This window comes from Rhynchophorus ferrugineus, unplaced genomic scaffold, assembly GCF_030347505.1.
Source record: "Rhynchophorus ferrugineus isolate W39M unplaced genomic scaffold, kcgeb_rfMv2 rfM9, whole genome shotgun sequence".
Classification (NCBI taxonomy): Eukaryota; Metazoa; Arthropoda; class Insecta; order Coleoptera; family Curculionidae; genus Rhynchophorus; species Rhynchophorus ferrugineus.
The window spans coordinates 12006830-12031189 of record NW_027472588.1 but is presented as its reverse complement, the minus strand read 5'-3'; the positions used below and the strand labels follow the sequence as shown (position 1 = coordinate 12031189).

General features: G+C 34.3%; 1 protein-coding gene across 1 annotated transcript in view; it reads right to left on the bottom strand.

Moving 5' to 3' along the window:
* Positions 1-1105: 1105 nt before the first annotated feature.
* LOC143202268 (uncharacterized) overlaps positions 1106-24360 on the bottom strand; it is a 63177-nt gene continuing 39922 nt past the window's right edge. The window contains exons 3-5 of the mRNA XM_076413624.1: positions 4214-4904; positions 1969-2054; positions 1106-1909 (exon numbers count right to left, since the gene is read on the bottom strand). Of these exons, the coding sequence (XP_076269739.1) occupies positions 1842-1909; positions 1969-2054; positions 4214-4904 (845 nt within the window). The 3' untranslated portion in view covers positions 1106-1841. The remainder of the gene's footprint in view (positions 1910-1968; positions 2055-4213; positions 4905-24360) is intronic.

Below are 24360 nucleotides of genomic sequence, written 5' to 3'. Positions count from 1 at the left end.
ATATATATATATATATATATATATATATATATATATATATATATATATATATATACTCTCCGTCGTAATATATATATATATATATATATATATATATATATATATATATATTGTTTTTCTAATTTCAGTTCCTGAAGTTTTAATTGTTTCTTTATTGCTATAATCTTGTAGGAAAAATTTAATGTGCAGTATGGACACAGTTTTAAAGCATATTCTTTGCTAGTTTCTAGGGTAGATAAAAATGTCAAAAATGTTTTTCATGGTGCCTCTTATGGTTATCACTTAGATCACAGATATAGTTTGGTTTAGAACATAGAACAACTATTGATCGAGACAGAAAAGCATTGCTTACTTCATTTTATTATGATTACATCCCACTTACAATAAATAATTACAAAAAAAACATGATAAATTTGAAAAAAAATTGTGAATAATAGTAAAAAACGAAAGAGACATAAATGTTTACCTTGGAGGGTCAAAAAAATTTTTGGACGATGGTAGTTTAAAAAAAAAGTCCACACAGAAGTAACCTCATGAATGATAGGTTGCTAAAACGTTCTGTACTTTATACCCGTATAAAAAAAATATTACAATACTTAAAAAATTTGAAAACACTTCTTTGGGTAAAGGTTGATAACAAAAACTGGTATAGATGTCCAGTTTGGATAGACAAAAAGAACCTTTGTACGACAGCAATATTGATGAAAATTAATTACAAGACATTTTAAAAAAGAAAAATGATAAATTTGAACTGACTTCTATTGAAAAGGCAGTTTTATTTCGAATTCTAACATTAAAATAAAATTGTATCGATTATAATAATCGATAACCGTAATAATACATGGATTATACTTGTATTTAAGGGTAATATTGTAATTTTTTTAAAGATATTAAGTACCAAAAAACATATGTGATTTTGGCAAGGAGGAGGGGGGTGGTTTGTTCCGCAAATGTCATTAAGTGGCAGAGTGAATAAAATGAATGAGTGTAATAAAAAGAGTGAATGAAATGTAATAAAAATAATAATACGTAATAAACGTAATAATATACTCAGGAGTGAAAACGGATATTTTTTATGCAAATTCTGATTTGTAAAATAGAGCAATTTTTTTTTGTTTCTTATTAATTTATTATGCAGGTAATATAGCTCATTTAAATATGAATCCACCATGTTTAAAATTGTTGTCTGTTTATGTTAACAACTGTTTGTGTTTATTGTTCTAATTGTTTAAACTGTTAATGAAAAAAATTAAATTATGTTTTTAAATTAATCGTTTAGAAAATTAATTATAAATCTCCATAAAGAACGTTGAGAAAGGCTTATATTACCCGAAGTTACTCTATAAAATTTTGATTCAAAATAAATTACTATGGCTTTGCAACCATTCATACTGCAAAATATCAATTCTTAATTTATTATTCGATATTTCTTATATTTTATTGTTTAAACATCAATCAGTATTGTTTTTTCTGTTTTAGACATGAAAAAAAAAATTAAAAAATGTCACGAGTCTAACAACGGTTGATATTTATACTAAGCACAAAACTATTACGAGAATCACTATTTAAATGAACCTACTCGGGGAATAATAGACTTTGGACAATTTGGACGGTAGAACATAAATAGAACACAAGAGAATATCATTGTCGACGGGACTTGGATGTATCCAACGTAATAAAGCTTCGTGTGGCCACTTTGTATCCATTTTTTTCCTAACTATAAAACTATTTCCATCATTGTCTTTGTCTTTATCTAGTATAGAGAGCGGACGGCGGCTTACGCCACCCCCCGCTTCGCATTAGCGCTCCCCTCTTCGCCCCACGGACGGCGGGCGGACGTTTCATGGGAAATATGGGGTGACGTACATTGAATTGTCCGGGGTTGGTTCGTTCTTCACGGCAGTCACCACTGGAATAGGAGCTGAGAGTCAGTTGGGGGTGAACTATGGGTGGCGGGGGGGTACTCACTCTCTGACGGCGGCCAATAGGGGGGATATCTGGCGGCAGCCTCTTGTCGCACACTGCACGGGCTGAATGCTGCTGGCGGTGGATAACTGAAAATAAAATGAAGATATTCTTTAACCATTTTTAACATTCATTTTATTAATGATTCGATGTACTCGGCACGCGTTGTACTGCGATGTAAAGTTTTAAAAAAATGTTTGTATAATAAAAGTAGAATCTCTCAAGTTTAAGTTTAAGTTTAAGTTTATTTACAATTAGCGCCAAAATTTTAGCACACTGCAGATTTTTCATTTCAACTCTTGACTCATGTATTATAGACAGCCATTGTTTACTTACAGGTTTTTTACACAGAACTTAGAAATGAACAATAGAAACAGACGACAAACTTGTTTTAAAACATTTTCATTACTTGTTGCAATCTCCGCGGCAATAATTGAATGGAATTAAGAAAAAAACCTTAAAAACTACTTGATTTATCTTTTCCAACCAGAAACAAAGAACCACAGTTCATTCTCGGTGATGGCTCTCCTCGAAAAATTACCGAAAAATTAACGAATGAATCCTTAAATTGTATATTAGGTCATTTACAATTTGCGACAAAACTATAGCACACCGCAGATTTTCATTTCAAACTTATTAAATTTTTTAAAATTAAAATTAATTTTTAATTTTTAGGAGTGAACAATAACAAATCTATTATGCTATTGTGTTATTAGGTACAAACATAGAAGAATCGATCAGTATCGCTCTTTCTGTGTATCATGTTAAATTTTTCAGTGTAGTGATAGATGCAATTATAGAAAGAAATTTTAAAAATTGTTAGATGCTCAGTTCAATATGATGCTAAAAACTCCTTGGCCGATTTAGTGTTTGTTTTATATTCACTGATACAAATGTTGAGGTTTCTAACATTCTTCAATTCAGAATTAATGAAGAAAAAAACCAAAGTATGGACAAATGATGGATCGCCTGCTATTGTAAATCTCAATGGGATCGAATTAGAGCAAGTTCTGATATTTAGGTTACTTGGGTTTAGGAGAACAAAGTAGCATCTATTGCTGAAGTAGTAAATCGACTCAGTCAAAGCTCGTTCAAGATGCATGAGCTTTTGCTCCTTTAAGATGATGAGTATAGAAGAGACGAAATTTTACAATAATGACTACATTCTTCCGCTTTTTACAAACAGTTGTCTTACAAATCCTTCTGTATGGATTCGATATTTGAACACCGCTACAGTCTAACATCAGTAAGTTTAGGTTCTATTTCTTCCTGTGACACCAAGACCAACGTATTGGTTGAGAAATAGACACTTTTCTCAGCTATGATCCAATAATGAAGATGTATCCTGTTGTTTGATTGAAATGACAACAGGACAGCAGAGAAACATTTTGTTAGTATATATTGAATTAGCTCATCATAAAGCTGCTAAATTGCAAAAAAATCGGGTGTTTCGCAACATTTATAAAAGATGGGATTAGTTTAAAAACAATGATGCTTTTAATAACGCAACTATAGAAGTCCAAAGAACTTCCAATTTGTATGATTGACAATAATTTTTAGCGTCGAATTGTAAATAAATACCGAAGCTTTGATTTATTACAATAGGACTTGATGGGCTATTGTAAATATTGGATAGATGGACTTAAAATATAGCTATTTGTGATCAAAAAGGTGCAATTAACTATGTAATGATCACTGGTGAATGCTACCTGCAACTACTAATCTCTATTAGTTCAAGAAGTTCGCTGATCACCAATGCCTTTTCCAATTTCCAAAATGGATATGGAAGCTATGAAACAAACTCATTAACGATTAATTTTTCGCATAAAAATATTATACCACATATTGTTCAACTTGATAAAACCTACAAGTTAATTTTATAATTTGTTTCATCAGGAAATCATCATGAGGTGGGAATGTTGTAGAAGGGATATCGGTCGTCGAAAAATATATCGATATTTCGATATATCGAAAACATTTGAAACGAATTTGTTTTACAACAATAAGAAAGAAATGATATTTGATAAATTGATATTTTACAAAAGGTATATCGATATTTTTAAGAAAAAATATCAATATTCGCAAAGTATTTTAAAATGTTTAAGAAACATTTTTTTTTCCTAGACTATAGTTTCACATTGTGAATACATTTATATTCTATTATGTGTAAAAAGGATGGAGTAAAGTTCTATTTTTTTAATAATGATAAGAAACAAGAGAAATATTAAGACTGAGACTGATTACTTACCCTTGTTGCGGATATCCAGTAGAATTGCAGGTACTATAAGACGTCAGCTGACTTTGTCCAAGCCACGTGGGCTCGTATCTCGAATATGGCGGTGGATACGAGGGCGGCGTGGTGAATATATTTCTGGTCAAAGGCGTCAGTCCGTGCTGTGTCAAAGCGTCCCCGAAGAAAGCTTTCGGATAAGGTTGTGCCGCTCTGTACGGTCGCTTCATCCTCTTCCGTCTGCGGTAATTCCCGTTCTCGAACATATCTTTGTAACGGGGATCCAGAGTCCAGTAATTGCCCTTCCTCTCGCCACCGCCCTCGCGCGGCACTTTCACGAAACACTCGTTCAAACTGAGGTTATGCCTGATGGAGTTCTGCCACCCTTTCTTGTTTTTCTCGAAGTATGGAAATTTGGCGGTTATGTACGAATATATTTCGGACAGAGTGGCTCTGTTCATGTGCGACGATTGGATGGCCATAGCTATCAAAGCCACGTACGAATATGGCGGTTTGCTCTGTGTGGTGCTGGACGTGGTGGACGTCGTCGAGGATGAGGGTTGGGGTTGCGGCGAGTGACCGGAACTGGTGCTGGCGGCTCTGACGTTATCGTCGGGTGTCTCGGCCGATGAATGAGAGGCGTTGCTATGATTACTCAAGACGCTCGCTTGTCCGCTGGTTAAACTGTAGTTTGGGGATGGTGGGTGAACTGAAACAGAAGAAAATGGAAGAATTAGACAATTATGTTGAGATTGATGGACAGAAAAGGCTTTTAACTAATAAGTTTCGAATGTTCATTGTGATTTTGAATTGCAAAAAATTCTTCCTATTTTTGAAAGCTTCATTTTTGACTTCTTGTTAAGTGAAGTAAAAGCTAACTTCGGATTTTGAATCATTTTCATTACATCTGACCGCAGTTGGCGTTCTGTCAGCTGCTCTGGTCTCGGGCAATGTCAGTATCCTATTTTTCAGATCGTGTTTTATGATCTTAATTCATATCTTTCTCCGAGTTTCTCGCTGCGTCTTCCACCCAAAAGATCGATATAGCCACATAAGTCTGTGGAAAATTCCGACCAACAAGAATTTGTTCTTCAACTGTGCTCTGATTGTCGCATTTTAAATGACTTCATTTCTAACATGATATTGGAAAGAAATATGTAGAATTTGCCTCAAGCATCGCATTTGAAATACCTCAAGCGTACAGATGCCAGACTGTAACGCTGTGCAACTCTCGGAGTCATACAAAAGAATTGATCCTGCCAAACGTTAGAAAAAGTGGATATTCAGACTTGACTGTAATACTTCCTCTCTTCCACACGTACCATCTTTGAAAAACAAAAGCTCCTGTAACTTGGCAGAATTGGTTTATTACTTGAGCTGCAGATTCAACTCCTGCATTTGCTCCAACTGGATCCCGTCGAGTCATAAATCATCAATTGGAACGTGTGGAAGTAATAGAAAGGAATAATATCAAGTGACTACGGATGTTTGGTTTGGTAGACCTTATTTAAATATTTTTATGTAGATTTCACTCCGAAGACCAATCATCCGAGTGGACTGCACACGATGAATCCGCTCCAAAGCGTTGGAAAACGCAACAGTCGACTGGTATGATTATGGCGTCTTTATTTTGGGATGCGTATGGAATAATTTTCATTGACTACTACTCAAAAACGGCCGCATTTGAAGAAAAAGATAGTGCTGCTTCACCAAGACAATGTAACAAGACCTGTGTCACAAGTCAGTGAAAACAATGGCAAAACTCCGTGAATTGGACTTCGAATTGCTTCCTCACCCACCGTACTATCCATATCTGGCCACCAGCGACTATTTTCTGTTCTCAGATCTCAAAAGAATGCTCGCTGGGAAGAAATTTTCGTCGAATGAAGAGGTAATAGCCGAAACTGAGCCCTATTTTGAAGCAAAGGACAAATCGTACTACAAAAATGGTATCGAAAAGTTGGATGGTCGCTATATCAGTGTATCACCCTTGAAAGGAATTATGTTGAATAAAAAAACTAATTTTGGCAAAAAATTTGTTTTACTATGGTAGACCGGGAGCTTTTCAATTGACCTGTTAATTGAGCATATTTGGTTAACATAAATTAATGTTTAATATAATTAGAAAACTATTTGAATATACGTACTTTTTATACAAAATAATAAAAAATAAAAAATCATTGTTACTAAAAAATCAATTTCTATGAAAGTCGACTGAAACTGGTACGAAAGTATACAAAACAAAAGAATTAACACAAAATCTATTAAAGTTTCTATTTGGGTAAGAGTATCTGATATTTTTAGTACCTGTTATCCAACGGGATGATGAAGTGTAAGTGTGTGCGCGCGGGAGTACGTGTCTATAATTTATTTAATGTGGCTATCACCTCACAGAACAAAAAAAATCAAACACTTTTTACACAATGTCTCGGGCGGAGCGGGCGCATTGTTTGCCAACTATTAATACTCGAGGATATTTATTTTTATTCCTAATCCCGCAACTAAAATTGGAACAAGAACTGCGCCCCATAAAGAACACATTGTTTTGCTAACGACATGGCGTTTAAGCTCGGCAATTTAGCAGAAAAACGTTCCATCGAATGTAAGGCGAGCCGAGTCGTTCGCAAATGGCCCCGTCGGACACGTAGCCGGGGCAGCTGGACGTGGGCGGCTGAACCGGCACGTTCTTCAAAACGATATTTACGGAAAAAGGGCCCCGGTCCACGCTTTCGTTTTTTATATTATCCATCATCCATCTAGACGGCCGCCATCTTTATTTTTTTTGAGTTGAATAACAATGGGAACGATGTTACCAATAATGGAAATATCAAACATATAAACATATTTTTAACAAAAAAGTTAAACCGCCTTCATAAAATAAATAAGGAACTTGCTAAAAAGTAAACAATAATCAAACAGACTTTTAATACAAAAAAAAGTTTTAAAATAAAATATGTCTATAATAATCGTTGTAATAACTAAATAAAAAAAAACAAAAAAAAAACCTATATACTATAAGTATTTTATTTTCTACTATATACATATATACACCGACTTCAAACTGGTCAGTTGTTGGTAGTTAAAATAATATTGTAAATAGATAAATCGCTTTAGGCTAGTATTAAGTAGTGTTGGGAACTATCGACTGAAATTGACTATCAACTGTTTAGTAATTGACTACTTTTTACTATCGACTGTTTCAGTCGACTGTTTTCAGTCGCTATTTTCGATCCGACTGATTTTGTTACGATTTACGATGAACTGTTTCAGTCGTACTTTTAGTTACTATTTTTGGTTCTACTAGTTTCATTCGACTGATTTTTAACGTTCTGGCTCTGTCGTCCTAGACGCTACCTTGACAAAAATGTACCCAATTTATGCTTACATAGATGTATATGTAATATCTGTAGTTTTATGATTTTTTTGGTAGTTTGCTTGTAAATGACAATATATTGTATATTAATATTATAACACTTTGGTACGATATTTTTGACTGTTTTTATGGCAATAATACGTAATATTTCGATTATTATGATTAGATATATGTTTAATTTTATATAGTATTTATGGTTATTGTACATATTTAGTTTTTAAGTTTTGTTTTACTGATAATCTCGAAAGTTTTCAAGAAATTATACATAAAGAAACTAAACTATATAATAGAAAAAAGAAAAATTATTCCTGAACATCAGTTTGGCTTTCGCAATAAGCATGGGACTATAGAACAAGTGTATAGACTTGTGAACAAAATAAACACTGACCTAAATGCCAAAAGATATTGTTCGGCCCCTTTTCTAGACATATCTCAGGCTTTTGACAAAGTATGGCATACGGGCTTGCAAGTTAAACTAAAGAAACTTCTCCCTCATCCGGACTATCAGTTACTAAAGTCGTCTCTCATTGATATACATTTTATTGTAAATCAAGCTGATGAGTTCAGTTCCAACCTTCGTAGGTTGAAGACGTATTTTCAATACGGTCCAAGCTATAAAAAGATACTTTTCTTTAAAAAAACCCAGTATTTTATTACGGTTATTTAATTGAGTGTTAAAAACGTATAACAGATGCGGCTGTCCGTCTCTCAGTGGAAATAAAGTGTAGTGAATACGTGTTTACGTGACCAGACAAAAGGACTGCATCTCATTTTTATTAGTATTTTAAAATTATTTCATCTTATTTTACAACAGTCCTTTTGAAATTCATTTATAGTATTTTTGGTCAAAAACTAGTGCCAAAATAACGTAAGTGAAAAATGAAGTGCGTGAAATAAACAATGTATTTATTTATTTTTTTTTATCTTCTGGAAGTAAATTAAATAAAATATTAAAAATCTAAAAATGGCAAACCATAGCGATTCAACCAAATCACCTGCACACTTTGATATAAGATTAGAACAAACAGCAAAAACGCAAACTCCACCATCAGAATGGACTACAGTTATTAAGAAAAAACGATTGAGAAGTCCAGAAGAAGAAATCGCGAGGAAACAAACAAGAATCAGTGACTATTGGTTGCAGAAACCGATAGAGACAAAAAAGCAGTTTTAGCAACCTGTCGGAAGAAATTGAAGAGAACATACAACCAAGCCCTGAAAAACTTGTTCCCAAACCACCACCAATAACAGTCTATAAGGTAGGAATAATAAAAAAAACATCCATGACCTATTGAAAACCATTACTGCGAACTACACAATTAAAACAGTGAGCTACGAAATAATTAAGATCCAATTGTTCGAAGCGGATCACTTTAAAGTTCTTCTAAAAGAATTAGATGAAAGAAACACCCAATACCATACATTCAGGCCAAAATCCGAGACAACATTTAAATTCGTGTTAAAGGATTACATCACGGGACGGACTTTAACACCATCAAGGTAGCTGAAAAAGGTCACGAGGTCGTAAATTTCACAATATACGACATCACACGACAAAAAAACCTCTGCCTATGTTTTATATAGATATAAAACCTAATGGAAATAATAAGGCGGTGTATGAAATCACCAAATTGGAAAATAATATTATTAAATGCGAACCACCACATATAAAAAGAACTATACCACAATGCACAAGGTGTCAAGTGCACGGGCACACAAAGACTTACTGTCGCAAATCATATAGATGCGTAAAATGTGCAGGAGAACATAAAACAGGAGATTGTACTCGTAAAGTTCGCGATGAAAAAGTGAAATGTGTTAACTGTAAAGGAAATCATCCAGCGAACTACAAGGGTTGCGCAGTTCACAAGCAACTACAACAGAAACTCTATCCTGCCTTAAGGGAAAAAAGGCATCAACAAAAACAATCCACTAATACCAATCTACCACTGCCAACCAGAACAAGTCAACCAGACATAACTTATGCCCAAATGGTTGAAAATCGGAATGGACGACATCTCAACCTACTGAAACTAGCAACATCTCAAGATTAGAACATATGATGGCCAAACTAATGGATCAAATGAGTACGATGCTTGGTCTACTCACAACCGTCGTCAGCAAACTTGCCTAATGCCTGAAACCAATAGCTACAAAATCGCCGTCTGGAATGCCAATGGGCTCCAACAACACGCCAGGGAACTAAAAATGTTCGTAAATGAACAAAATATTGACGTTATGATGGTTTCCGAAACACACTTTACGGACAAACATTATTTGAAAATTCCTAATCACCAACAAATCACCCTAATGATAAAGCACATGGAGGTACAGCCATAATAATTCGAGATGATATAAAGCATTTCGAAAAAGAAAAATTCCGCAAAGACTGTTTCGTCTTTTGATCTCAAAGACCTGTCTTTTGATCATTCACCAATAATAGTAACAATTTCTTCAAAAATTACCATCAAAGATAAACCCCCTTCTCTGTGCAATAATAGAACTAACTGGCCCTCATTTAGAGAAAACTTAGACCAAAATATCTCTCTAAACTTACCATTACAAACTGAAATAGATATAGAAATAGCAGCAATAAATCTTACAAAAAATATACAGGAGGCAGCATATTCCGCGACTCCCAACAGTGAAACATTTCCAAGAAAAAATATACATATATCATGTACAATACAGAAAAAGATAGCAGAGAAAAGAAAGTTACGACGAAATTGGCAACAGCAAAGGACTGAAGAGAATAAAAGAAAATTTAATAGGGCCATAAAAGAACTGAGAGATCTAATCCAAATTGAACAAAATCAAGGCATTCAAGAATACCTAGAAAACTTGACATCAACTGAGGCTACAGACTATTCGTTGTGGAAAGCAACAAAAAAGCTTAGGAGATCCCAGCAGCATAACCCACCTATTAAAACAAGCGAAAATAATTGGGCGAGAAGCAATATAGAGAAGGCCGACATTTTCTCAAAACACTTAAAAAATGTTTTTAAACCTTTCCAGTCTCAGCTACATAAAGATGACGAAAATAAAATTACTAGCTTTCTAGATTCGCCATTTCAAATGGATTTACCGCACGAGAAATTAACGATCAAAAAAGTTAAACATACAATAATGAGAGAGATTAATATTAAAAAAGCTCCTGGTTATGACTTAATTACTGGCAAAATTTTAAAAGGACTATCAGAAAAGGCTATAAAACTATTAACATTTATATTTAATGCTATGCTACGAATTAATTACTTCCCTAGTATCTGGAAAGTAGCTAGAATATTAATGATACTTAAACCAGGAAAAATATCAGAAGATGTGACCTCCTACCGACCTATAAGTTTATTACCAATAATCTCGAAAGTTTTCGAGAAATTATACATAAAAAAGCTAAACTATATAATAGAAAAAAGAAAAATTATTCCAGAACATCAGTTTGGCTTTCGCAATAAGCATGGGACTATAGAACAAGTGCATAGACTTGTAAACAAAATAAATGCTGACCTAAATGCCAAAAGATATTGTTCGGCTGCTTTCCTAGACATATCTCAGGCTTTTGACAAAGTATGGCATACGGGCTTGCAGGTTAAACTAAAGAAACTTCTCCCTCATCCGGACTATCTGCTACTAAAATCGTATCTCACTAACAGACATTTTATTGTAAATCAAGGCGATGAACATACCGAATTAAATCCAATATATTCAGGAGTCCCGCAAGGTAGCGTACTGGGTCCAGTACTGTATCTTCTGTATACGGCTGATCTGCCCACCACAAAAATAACTATTGTGGCAACATATGCAGACGATACAGCAATCTTAGCATCCCATGAAGATCCAGTCATAGCATCAATAAACCTACAAACCCACCTGGAGCAAATACAATTATGGTTGAAGACATGGCGCATTAAAGCTAATGAATCAAAATCCACGCATATAACGTTTATCCTGCGTAGAAGAACATGTCCAGCAGTGAATATCAATCATCGTCAACTCCCCCAAGCAGAGCATGTTAAATATCTTGGTATGCATTTAGATCGACGCCTAACCTGGAAGAAGCACATACTCTCTAAACGGAAACAACTGGGACTAAAATTATATCAAATGTATTGGCTCATTGGACGCAAATCCAAGTTATCATTAGATAACAAGGTATTGCTGTATGGGTCTATACTCAAGCCCATTTGGACATATGGTATTCAACTATGGGGTACCGCTAGTAAATCTAATATATCCATCATTCAACGGTTCCAAAATAAGGTGTTGCGTGCCATTGTTGATGCTCCGTACTATATTTCAAATAAAGTGATACAACGCGATATTCCTCTAGAACCTATAACGAGTGTAATTTAACGTGTTTGTGTAAAGTACTTCGAAAGAGTGTCAGTGCATCCCAATGTACTCGCTAATGAGCTAAATATGCGACGTGATAGTGAAGTGCGTAGACTAAAACGTTTAACACCACCTGATCTGATTACTGGACATATGTAGACTTTAGAATAAGCATTAGAATAAGACTAATTAATTAAGATAATATTTTATACAGAAGATTGCTTAATGAAGTGATTTTCTACATGCCATGTATATATAATATAGACATAAGAAATACTTATTGCCAATAGGGCAGATTGTGGAATCACGAAGAGTAATAAAAAAAAGTTTTGTTTAAGTTCTATAGTATTGTCTATATTTATTATAGTATATTAGTTGGTTACAATCTTTCTACGACGTCTCATAGGATATGGACACTGCTTAAAAAGCAAACTGGCTGACTTTTATATTAAACTACTTCCGATTTTTCGTCACATCAGTTCAGCAATAACATTATACCCCAATATCTGATTATTTTAGATAAACATTATATGAAAGCATTGTATATGACTTCGAAATTTGAGGTTCTCCATCGATTTTCTCCCCTTTCCCCCGTCAGATCCTAACTTGGTTCCAATGAGATCACCTCGGAAGTGCTCTTTTCATATATTAATAACACATGTATTAATACACAACATACATTAATAATACATGTATACTTTACAGACAAACATAGAACCTCTTCCTTTTTTGAAGTCGGTTAAAAATTACGTATTAGATGCGAACATGCATTTTGATCAGCGATAGTATCAATGCAAACCACTGTTAAACCAACCTTGCAGTCCAGAATGGTTTGTATTTTCGGTGTCAAAAGCTCCATTTTTACAATAATGAAACCAATATTCAGATGTCGAAAGTGATGAAGTATGGTTATCATAAGCTTCACAGTATTCGGTGGCCTTCAGTCGCATCTTTGTTCAAATTAAAATAAAAAGTGAAACTTCCGCAAATGTGACTTATAAAAACATTTTTGTTCATAATTAGACTAAATGACACATATATTAACATTTAGTTGGTTGGAAATGTGATGCGGTTTGTAACTTTGCAATTGTAAATCCCATTTGTTGTAAATCCTTTTGAATTCATTTATAAGCTTGATGTATTTAGTCCATTGTTATTAAAATTAATTATATAATGCTAAATTATGATTTTAATATTAAGTTTTAAGTTAAAAATACTAAAACTACATTACAAAATGTTCCAAAAAGAATCAGTTCTATTCTTCTAGTTTAATTCTAGTTTAATTTAATCCCCGAACACACCTTTTGTTTAAATTCTTTTATACATAGTCTCATCCCAAAGCCATTATTTTAAATGGATCTGTTAGTACTGACGAACACTGAACGACACTAATAGCCGAGGAAACTATAAATATTCGAGAATTATTAAATCCTTTACGGACAACCACGAAATTAGTTGAAGCCATCCGAGATGCCGCTGGATGTGGTGGCGGCGCGTATAAATAGCCGCTCAAAGAGCCGTAACGGAGATGTAAATTGTCGGGTGTTAGCAGCCCGTTCTGTAGGCAATTAGGGGTGGCGGTCCGGATAGAGGAAACGCTAAATTAAGATGGGAGATTCATTCATTTCGAGCGACGAGTCTGGAAAAAGGTACAAGAGAAGTGCTGGATGCCGCGGCATCGCACCGAATTAGTTGTTCTTTTGCCCATAATCTGTTACTTGTTCGGTTGATTCATTTGTGAAGTCGCGGGGTCCGATTCTAAAAGCATCGGTTATGATATGTTGGTTAGAATAGTTCCGTTTAAAATAGTTGGTGAAATGGAATGATGAGTAACTAGGATAGCAATTCTATAATGTTGTAAATTATTTACTGTTTCTGCGGGAAATAAAGGTTTTCTGACAAAACGATGATTGATGAAACGAAAATGATCTGATGAATCGATTTGCTAAGATTCCTGTAAAAAAAATGTTCACCGGTATAATATGATGACAATATACAATTAGTTAACAATTATTATTGAGCGTTTGTTTTGCGTAATTATGAATTTTAAAGTGTAAAGTGGTATGCAGTGCTGTACAAACGCAGATAAAATGATTGAACGATAAAAAAGATATTGTCAACAAAAAGTATCAAAAACGAGTTTTTTCAACAAAACGATAATATATTTAGACTAACAACGCATCTTTGGTGGTCGCTGTAGTAAATTTACATTACATTTTTTAATGAAATAACGACTTATGGACATCCGGATTTTTTTGAAGACGATGATTTGAATGCATTGCTCGATGAAATCATAAATAGGGATCGCTACCAACTACAATTGATACGTTTGAGCCGACAACTATGCAAAAAACGGTCGGAATACGAGTGAAGACACAATAATGTTACAGAACCGGTGAAAGCATACTTGGAAACATTATATAGGCAATGCTACCCCACCCGCCATATTATCCAGACCTTGTTCCTTCAGATTATTACTTGATCCGATATATGAGTCGCGTCTGAGCCGCACCTCACTTCTTATGATGATACAAAAAATAAATGGATCTATTCGTGCATAGCCTCAAAAGATAGATAGTGGCTATTTATGGACAATTTTTTATCTAATAAAATACATTGTACCAATTTGTAACAATAAAGCTTCAAGTTAAACTAATATCTAGCTAATGTGATACTTTTAAATTATTTATATGCACTATCGTTTAAAAGTTTAGCAACAATAAGGTAATTAAAAAACGACAATAAATCAGATAAGATAAGGAATGGCATTTTCTTGAACTATAGCGGTCTTTATTCGGTCTACCATCAATTTTAATCATATGGCCATATATTAATATATGGCATTAATCATATATCATTACTTTCGTGACCTTCTTTTAGTGACCCAAGCATCCCCATATCATTATGCTACTACCACCATGCTCTTAACAGTCTGTACAATACACTGCTGATAGACTGGATGATCTGAAATATGGACTAATCAGTCCATAGAATACTTTTCTTGGTTTTAGTTCACTCACAAACCGACAGACAGCCAATGTCTCTTCGCAAGTATAGTTGAAATTAGATTATTTTCGTGTTTCATTTGAAATTGCGATAATTTTAAGAGTAGTTAAATAAAAATATTTACTATCTTCAAATAATGTCTTTATAAACTGTTTTCAGATGTTTATAAGTCTATTTAGACCTCTAATTCATTGAAATAATGAATAATGAATGGTTTTAGTTTTAAGACCAAAGACACTATGATGGCACAACTGCATTCCAGCCACCTTTCTAACAGGTCAATTGAAAGTCCCCTACCTACCATAGTAAAAGACATTTTTTTGGCAAAATTCCCTTCAAGGGTGATACACTCAAAAGCTATAATTCACAAACTAATGATCCGACAGCTGTCAAATTTATACACGCATCTTTTGAGGGTTAGGGCTAAGTAAAAAACATATGGATTTAATTCTGATAGCGCCATCTATGTGTCAGGCCGGGTATTTTTCAATTGACCTGTTATGTTTCACAATATAATTTGTCATTTATATAAACAAAGAGGATATTTGATAGAGGATAAAGGAAGAGGATATTTCAAGTCTTACACAAACGTTTTTCTAATAGCTATTGTGTCTTTTAAAGTTATATCAGTAATAAACCAGAGGTTGTGCCAAATGTAGGATACAAAATGAATACCTTTAATGAAGACTAAGCTTGTTATCAATATTAATTGAACAAAATTACATTGCCTACTAAGTATCACAATCTCAAGTCTATTACAATTCCCAAATCCTTTAAAGCTTCTAATGCCGCTAACCATAATTGAATATATAACTCAAGGTGGTGGTGAGACGGTTGATGTAACGTTTGTATGTTGTATGTACTCTCATGACTATTCTTTAGCCTAGTGCGAAAAAGGAGGAGATTCTATATTCGGCTGTTTTTTATAATGTATGTTCGCCGATTTCCCCGTCAATTGTCGGCCGATTTTCAAAATTCAAATTTTTTTATTCGAAAGAGTGCACTTCCGAGGTGATCCCATTGAAACCAAATCAGCATCTGTCGGGGAGAAGGGGGGAAATCGAAGGAAAAACTTACATTTCAAAGATACGTACACATTTTTCACATATTTTTTAACTAAAACAATCAGATATTTGTGTTAATAATGTTATTGCTGAGCTGATGTGACATAAAATCGAAAGTCGTTCAGTGCAAAAGCCATTCAATTTGTTTTTTAAGCGCTAACTGTATCATATAAAGGCCTCGTAGTAACATTGTGGACAACTGCATCGACGGTGTAATTATTAAAACTCCCAAACGGAGGTTGCCCGTTCGATTCCCGGCGGGAACAAGAACCCGGCGTTCCTTATTTTCAATCATTGTTTCTTAATGCCTATTTTTCCTTATACGGGATGCAACTTTACTTGGCCTACCATTGTAATATTAAATAAAATAACTGCATAATTTATTGAGTAAATATCTAACGCAAAAAAGAGAAAAATAAAATATTGTTAAACAAAAAATTGGACAGACTTCAAAGAATAAATAAGAAACTCACTAAAAATAAAAATTAAGCAGAGTTAGATTTTTAACACAAAAAAAATTAAATTAAAATATCTACATAATAATAGTTGTAGTAACTAAATGAAAATAAACAAAAACCTTATTTAACCTACCTACTAAACATATTTTATATTCTACTATATACACACAATTTAGCTTAATACCTACCTAAAACTATTTCTCTATTTACAATATTATTTTAACTACCACCAACTGACTATTTTGAAGTCGATGCCGAAAAATACAAAAATAATAATATAATTTTGTGACATATATAAAAAATTAAATTACCAACAAAACAAATTTAAATTAATATAACTGTTTGGGTTGTTTTTTGTTAAAAATATTTTTGTTATACATAAAACATTTACCAAAGTTGATTTATCTTAAAAACAGATATTATAGATTCAAACTACTGCGATCGAAACCAGGTGCCTCTGATATATTATGTGGAAAAAATTAGTACATGTTAAGTAAATAAGATAGCAATCGTTTTTTCGTGGATAAAAGATAAAGCATGTTCTTTTTAAAATCTTGTTTGTTTCATCTTTTGAAATGTCCCCAATCCCCTACAAAAGGGATGCAAATAAAGCTTTCGTGTAATATGCAATCAAGCAATAATATATAAATACATAAATTAATATAAAACTCATTAGTAAGGGTTAGTTTTCAACCACAAAAATCTTTTACAAAATTACCATTTTACATTTATTCAACCACCCGAATACAAATGCTTATCTGATTATAGGGAACATGTTGCATTAGGGTATCATAAATATAAAATAATACCATAGTCCATGCATAATTGAGACAATTCGTGATTTATGTGTCATTTGTATCCATTTATCGACGGTAAAACAGAAACGTTTCTATTTATTTCTTTAAATTTGATAATGAGAGTATTTTCTATATAGGTATATAAAACTTTTGATAACTAATAACAACATTTTTGCGTAAGGCAAGTTTGCTGGCCTATATATGTCATCGAAAATGTCCAATACCGAGGCATCGAAGCCTCCTTCCCTCCTACTGACACAAACACACCTGATCGTGAATAATATGTGATATTTTATTAGATGTTTTGAAAGATATTTGCAAAATATCGCGGACAGTTACGATTGAATGTGGCGACGTATTTATAAACGTGGCATTAAGTGGGATTTATATTGTCTCTTCCCGTCGGAGCGGGGGTGCAAGGGGAGAGGGCGAACGATGGGGATAAAGACGAATCTTTTGCCTAAGTATTTTCGAAACAAAACAAAGGCAAGTCAAGCGCGGAGAGTGTCTTTATTTTAAGTAACACACTCTTGAATATTTATTTCTGTTTGTTGAGTATCAGTTTCCAGAAAAGCTCGCGGACATAATAGGTGCATAACTTAATTTTTACGAGTTGTTTTAACTGAAATATTTTCGTGGTCTGTAGTGATTCTAAAAGGATCGACTGCAAAGTTTCAGAATATAGAACAACAATTCCATGAGAGCTACACAATCACTTAATTTGAATCTGAATAGTGAAGTTTATAATGGCGACACCACAGTAGGTACTGCATACTGTTGATGATTGGTCGCAACCATTCATTCAACAACATCTACACGCCATTGCAATCTCTGTTTCTAGATTTGTATTTCAAATGTGCACTAATTATCGAATCTTATTTGAATAACATTTTGTTAAGAAATCTAATCTGAAAGACTTCAAGCGCTTATGTATATTTGACTGCAACACTACCCAAGTCTCGAAACTAAAGAAGGATTGGCGAGCAAGTAAGCGTCCAAAATAGTCGTATCCTAGTATTGATTTAAGTTTTTTCTCTTTTCCTGACGCACTATTTTAGTGAGGCAGAAGCTTCTTGAGCTTAGCCTATTCGACTTATTACATTAGGTGTAGATGGTATTCTACTATATTACTAATCACAGGTACTTAAACTCTCATTGTTGCAATTGCAGTGGTTCAAACTTAATACCATCGTGATTAATAATAACAAGCGATTCCTCAATTGTTAATGCTTTTGTATTTTCTTTCTTACTTCTCAAGACATATAGTTCTGCGATATAGATCAAATCGTGAGGAATACTCAAGAAGTCTTAACATCTGTATCGATGACTGTCGATTAGACTTCGGAGTGAAATGATGGAGCCACGTTTCATCCATTGTAACGTATCGACACAAAAACGCTTGATCATCTTCAAACACTGCTCCGAATTATCAACTCGTCGTTGTTTTTGGTCAAAAGAGAGCTCGCGCGGCACCCACTTTCCGCAGAACTGCCTCATACCCAAATATTCGTATGATATGATTTACACGTTCAGTTGATTGATTGTTGATTTTAATTTACGGTCATTCAAAATCATTTTGTATATGTTCACCGTCTTCAGTGCTCATTTCACCACGTCTAAACTTAGCATACCAATCCTTGATGGTTGATTTAACTGGGGCAGTGACCGGAAACTCGACATCAAGCCAAGTTTTTGCTTCAACTTTTTTTTCCGTTCAAAAAGCAATATTTTATCAACACGCGAAATTCCTTTTTATCCATTTTTTTCACAATAACAAAAGTTAATTCACTCAGAATGCTGTAATTCACTAACTAATGATCTGACAGCTGTCAAATTTATACACGCATCTTTTGAGGGTTAGGGCTAACTAAAAAACCTTTAGATTTAACTCTACTAGCGCCATCTATGTGTCAGAGCGGAGACTTTTAAATTAGTCTGTTATATCCCAAAATAATTTAGATTTTGAATAATCCTTCTAAGGGCTTATTCATAATGGATTCAGCTTTGAAAATATTGGGAAAATCGGGTTTTCAGATTTCTAGGCTGGGATACCCTCAAACCTGGATGCAACATACGTTATGCGACTAGAACAAAGTTAAAGATAAAATCAGTACGTTCGTACATTTCTTCCGTCGGATATGCTTAATTGCGCGCTTGATTTGAGCAGACAATAACGCAAACCATACGCACATTTTACACTTTGTTTTGTTGGTACATAAAATACGATTCATGGAGAAATGAAATTAAAAAAAACTGACGTCCCATTTACGTCATCCAGTTGGTTTTGTTTGTCCCGGTGACCCGTGACCCCCGCGAGATAAACCTCGTTACAGGCTTGACCTTGTTTTTGAAACGTACCAACTTCGGTGACATGTTGTGATAGAAAAACTTCAAAATAAATAAATCGGGCATTGGTTCGATCCACAAAGTGTGGAGCAGGGAATATTTGTCAATAGATGGTTGAAGCGGTTGGAGTGACACGTTTTTTTTTAAATTCGTCTATCTATTTTAAGCAAATTTCGTATTATAATAAAAGTGGCAATTAATGGCAGAACGATTACTTGGCTAATAAATGCTAAAAATGAAGCTCAACTTTCGTGTGCAAAATAGTACCTAAACGAACCAAATAAAACCCAGCTAAATAAAGCATCATGAAATATTACTATACAAGGTTTTCTATTCGTATATTGAGCCTAATGGTGAAAAGTTGTTTTCCCAAGAGTTTTCTATGATTATAAAAGTCAAACTTCCAATTGGAAACGTAAAACAGTCAGTATAACATTAGATAAGCCTAACAACATATGATATTTCCAAGGTTCAAACTACAAATAGCTTTCGTATAATGTAGTTGTTTCGTTTAAGAACAAATTATTATTGTTATAGAAGCAAAAGAGTAATCAAGTGACTTTACAACATGAAAACTCAACAGAAAAAATATAATATACATTTTTAAATGTTTATGTTACAAAGATTTTAAAACGATTATATGTTTGATTCGGTGTATTTTTTTCTAAATCTATAAAAAGTACGCTTGATTATAATTTGAATGTATTAACGATATCTATTAGTGATAATGCGTAAGTATCAATGTGAACAACTATTAACCTAATAAAGCTATTAAATACCATGATTTTGACACTTCTATACATAAAATAATAGTTTTATATTTAATATTATTGAATTATTCAGTTCGGCGTTTCTTAATTTTGTTCTTTGTTTGAAGAACAAATCAAACACTTTTAGAAAGTTATAGAGATGCTGCTTCGACCTATCCGAATTGATTTTTTCAACCACTTATAAATGGCGACTTTGGCATCAACGATAAAGGACACATAAAGGATAACGGATAACAAATAAGGCCAACAATGTTCAAATGTAATGAATTGCAAGTCTTATTTGACGAAAATCTAGCACAAACTCTCAAAGAACTTTCAGACAGCATTCAGTTTTAGCAACTGTAATTGTAGATGTCTAGCGACGTTGAAAAAAAACCTGCAATAATGTGTAACATAATGTGTAATAGATTCACAGTTCAAATAGTGTGTAACAAATACGTTGCAAAAATTATGAAGGATATGCTTTTGGACTCTGAATAGGAAGTTTTGTGATATTCCGCGTAATTACTAGACATAGTAAATTCTTCTTCTGACTGAATCGAATGTCGTCAGAAAGCTAAAGAAAATTATAGAAAATGATGGAAAACATTTTTCTTAGTAGATGCTTTATATATAATATTTCGAACTTTGAATCTGATGGGAAAAATTTGAATAACAAACATTTTGTGATTTGTTGACCAATTCCTGGTACCTTTTGATTTTCAACTTTACTTTATTATTAGTTTTTAATTTATTATTTATTTAGATTGCTTTTATTGTGTTGGCAAAAATCTCACAGATAGTAAGTTCAGTGAAAAAATAGTACCAAACAATTAATTAAATAGGTAGTCTAGTTTAAAAATTTGAAAAAATCTTTTTTCATATTTTGAAAGCGTAAGCCTTTAAGAACAGGCCCTTAAGAGGATTTCTAATCTAAAATATTTTCTTTCTAAATCTAAGTTATTCTCGGTGATATAGCTGACGCAGCATTTAAAAAAGAAACCTTTCGAAAACTCGTTTTTCTCGAAATTATTTTTTTCGAGATGGTTGATATATCCCAACCAAGTCCTGCGAACTGAAATTTGGTGTAGCCTCTTTATACATTCTTCTATTTTATCAAAAATTTGTTAAAAATTCGCCAAATTTGGGCTACGAAAAATATAATATATAAATTTCCGAATATTTTAAAATAGTACGTATAACGTACGCGCCACTAAAACAGCTAAATCTCCGAAAATAATTTAAATTTTGAAAACTCCGCTTAAGGGCATATTCAATGGTGTAGACATAGAAAATATAAAAAAATCATATCTTCAAATTTCTAAGTTAGAATTCACCCTTGCAGGCTTGGTTGGCGAGGTGGTAAAGACGACAGGACGGTCCACCTAGTGTTGCGATAGTCGCGGGTTCGAATCCTGCTGGGGCATGGTCGTAAATTTATGTTTGCGATTGTCCTAGGCAAGAGTGTAAAATCCGACAAAGAAAATGATACCAGTCATGCTAGTAACCAGGCTGGGTAAGACCGGATGTCTCCTGGGATGATTTCTGAGTTGGTCACTCGCCAGTCGGTAGGTTTAATACCGAGGACCGTGGTTCGGAGCCCACGTGAAACTGTAGGTCCAGTCCAGATAAACCCTCGTTGGTAAAAAAGGAGAACTAAGAAAGAATAGCCCCTTAAATATGAAATAGTTGCACAGGAAGCAAATTAACATTCTGTGAATAAAAACGTTGAAAAAACCTTGGAGGGACTATATTCCCTTCATAACAATTCACATTTATATTTGGTAAAATACCTTTTTACACGTTAACTACAGTAGCCCTCTCCTTCCTCTCCCCTCTTCGATCCGACGATTTTCTTCACCACCGCCTCCCCGTTAACAAGCTACACGGGCTAATTAACGTTAGTAATTAGGGCTTAATGGGTCCCGATGATTCCGTTCCGCCTAATTTGGCCCTGGGAGTGTGTCCTTCGTAAACAGTAGCGCAACGCCGCTCGTATCGGATGTCGGGGTAGCCGGAGGGCCCGGGCGATGGATGGCGAGCGCGAAACATCGACGAATCGCGAGATCGATTTCACGTGCAACACGGTAATCCGACTCTTCCGCCGTACGGGTGGCGGCGGCGGCGGGGCGAGGGGAACGTGAACACGAGGGTAGCACCAGGTTAATTTGGGTAACATAATCGATTCTAGTTGAAATTATTTGAAAAAAAAAAAGACAATACACATACATAAATTCGCGAGATTTTTGCTTTGTTTCTTTTAATCGAAAGGTCTCTGATCAGAGAATGTTGAAAAATATAATACAAAATCTGACTATAGGGAATAGACAAAATAATATAAACACCTGACATATACACAATATGTAGTGATTAGTAAAGGGTTGAGATAGCATTTGATTCTAAAACAGATGCAATTTTTCGCGGAATAGATTCGTAGTTTTCAACGGAATGTTCCCACGGATGTCAAATGTCTCATACTTTTGTCAAAACAATATTACTCAAGTGAGTGTTGAATTCTGCTGTTACTGCCGGGTTCTTTGGGTTTCGCCTACTATTCCTCTTCACTAATGATGTTTTACTACGTCTTGCGAATGCTGTAATTGCCGTTAAACAGCATGTGAGGGATCACACATTTCACCGATCGCTTTTGTTTACCCAGAAACAGTGTTACCAATATGAAACAAGATGCACCATATTGCACGGTAGATTATTGTTATTTTGCATTATTATTGTGCATGTTATTTTGTCTATCCCCTGTATCAGTACCTGTTTAAAGCCTGATAAGCTATATACTTGTGATATTACGAGGGTCACTATTTATATTTCGGGAATAAGAAAACAAAACAAATAGTTAAGCTGCGAATATATTTTAATTGTTTTTCAAAGTAGTCGCCACGATGATCGATATACTTTTGCATACAGTTAAACCAATTTTAAAAGTATTTATTCCTTTCCGAATGAGGTATCTTCAAAACATGATTTTTTAACACTTTAATAGCTTCTTCAGGCGATGAAAATCGTTGACCACGCAGTTTATTCTTTACAGATGGGAACTAAAAGCAATCATTGGGTGCCAGATCAGGGCTGTACGGCGGATGACCCGTCAATTCGATGTTTTGACTGCTCAAATAGTCTTTTGTTTGAGCCGAGGTGAGAGCTCGCATTGTCATGATGAAGAACAATACGGCGTCTCTTGTTTGTTTTCCTTATTTCACCGAAGACTTCTGGCAAACAAATGGTTGTGTACCAATCAGAATTTACTGTTCTACGATCCTCTAGAGGCACTGTTGCAATATGACCAGTTTTCCCGAAGAAACAGGCCACCATTTTCTTTGAAGTGCTTCGTGCGTGAACAACTTTTGTTGGATATGGTTCATCTTGGAACACCCATACAGTCGACTGCTGCTCACTTTCGGGCTCATACGAATATATCAATGATTCGTCACGATTTTATGAACGTCTTTCGAAGCACGGCGATTGAATTTCTTAAGCATTTCTTTGCACTAATCGACATGAGCCTGGCACAACAACCGATTTTGGACGACCTTCACGAAACTTGTCGGACAGCGAACTACGACCACGATTGAATTCACTAAACCAGCAATACACGGTTGTTTTTGATGGAGCTTCATCGCCAAAAGTCAAATTAAGTTGATTGATGCACTCTTGTTGTGATAATCCACGTCAAAAGTCGTAAAAAATCATCGCACGAAAATGTTCGATTGCACGATTCAGTTTCATTTTTTGCCGAGGCGAAACTTTCAACTAAATATAAAATATAAAACAAATAGCGTCCGTGCGAGAAAATCTTCTGAGTACGTATATCGTCAAAAAAGTCGAACTTCACGATGGAACCGTCAGGTGGACTCACATGACAACAGTGTTGCCAATTCCCCAAATATAAATAGTGATCCTCGTATAATGTTTCCAAGTATGCTTTCACCGGTTCTGTAACATTATTCTGTCTTTACTCGTATTCCGACCGTTTTTTGCATAGTACTCGGCTCAAACGTATCAAATGTACCGTTACCGTCAACTTC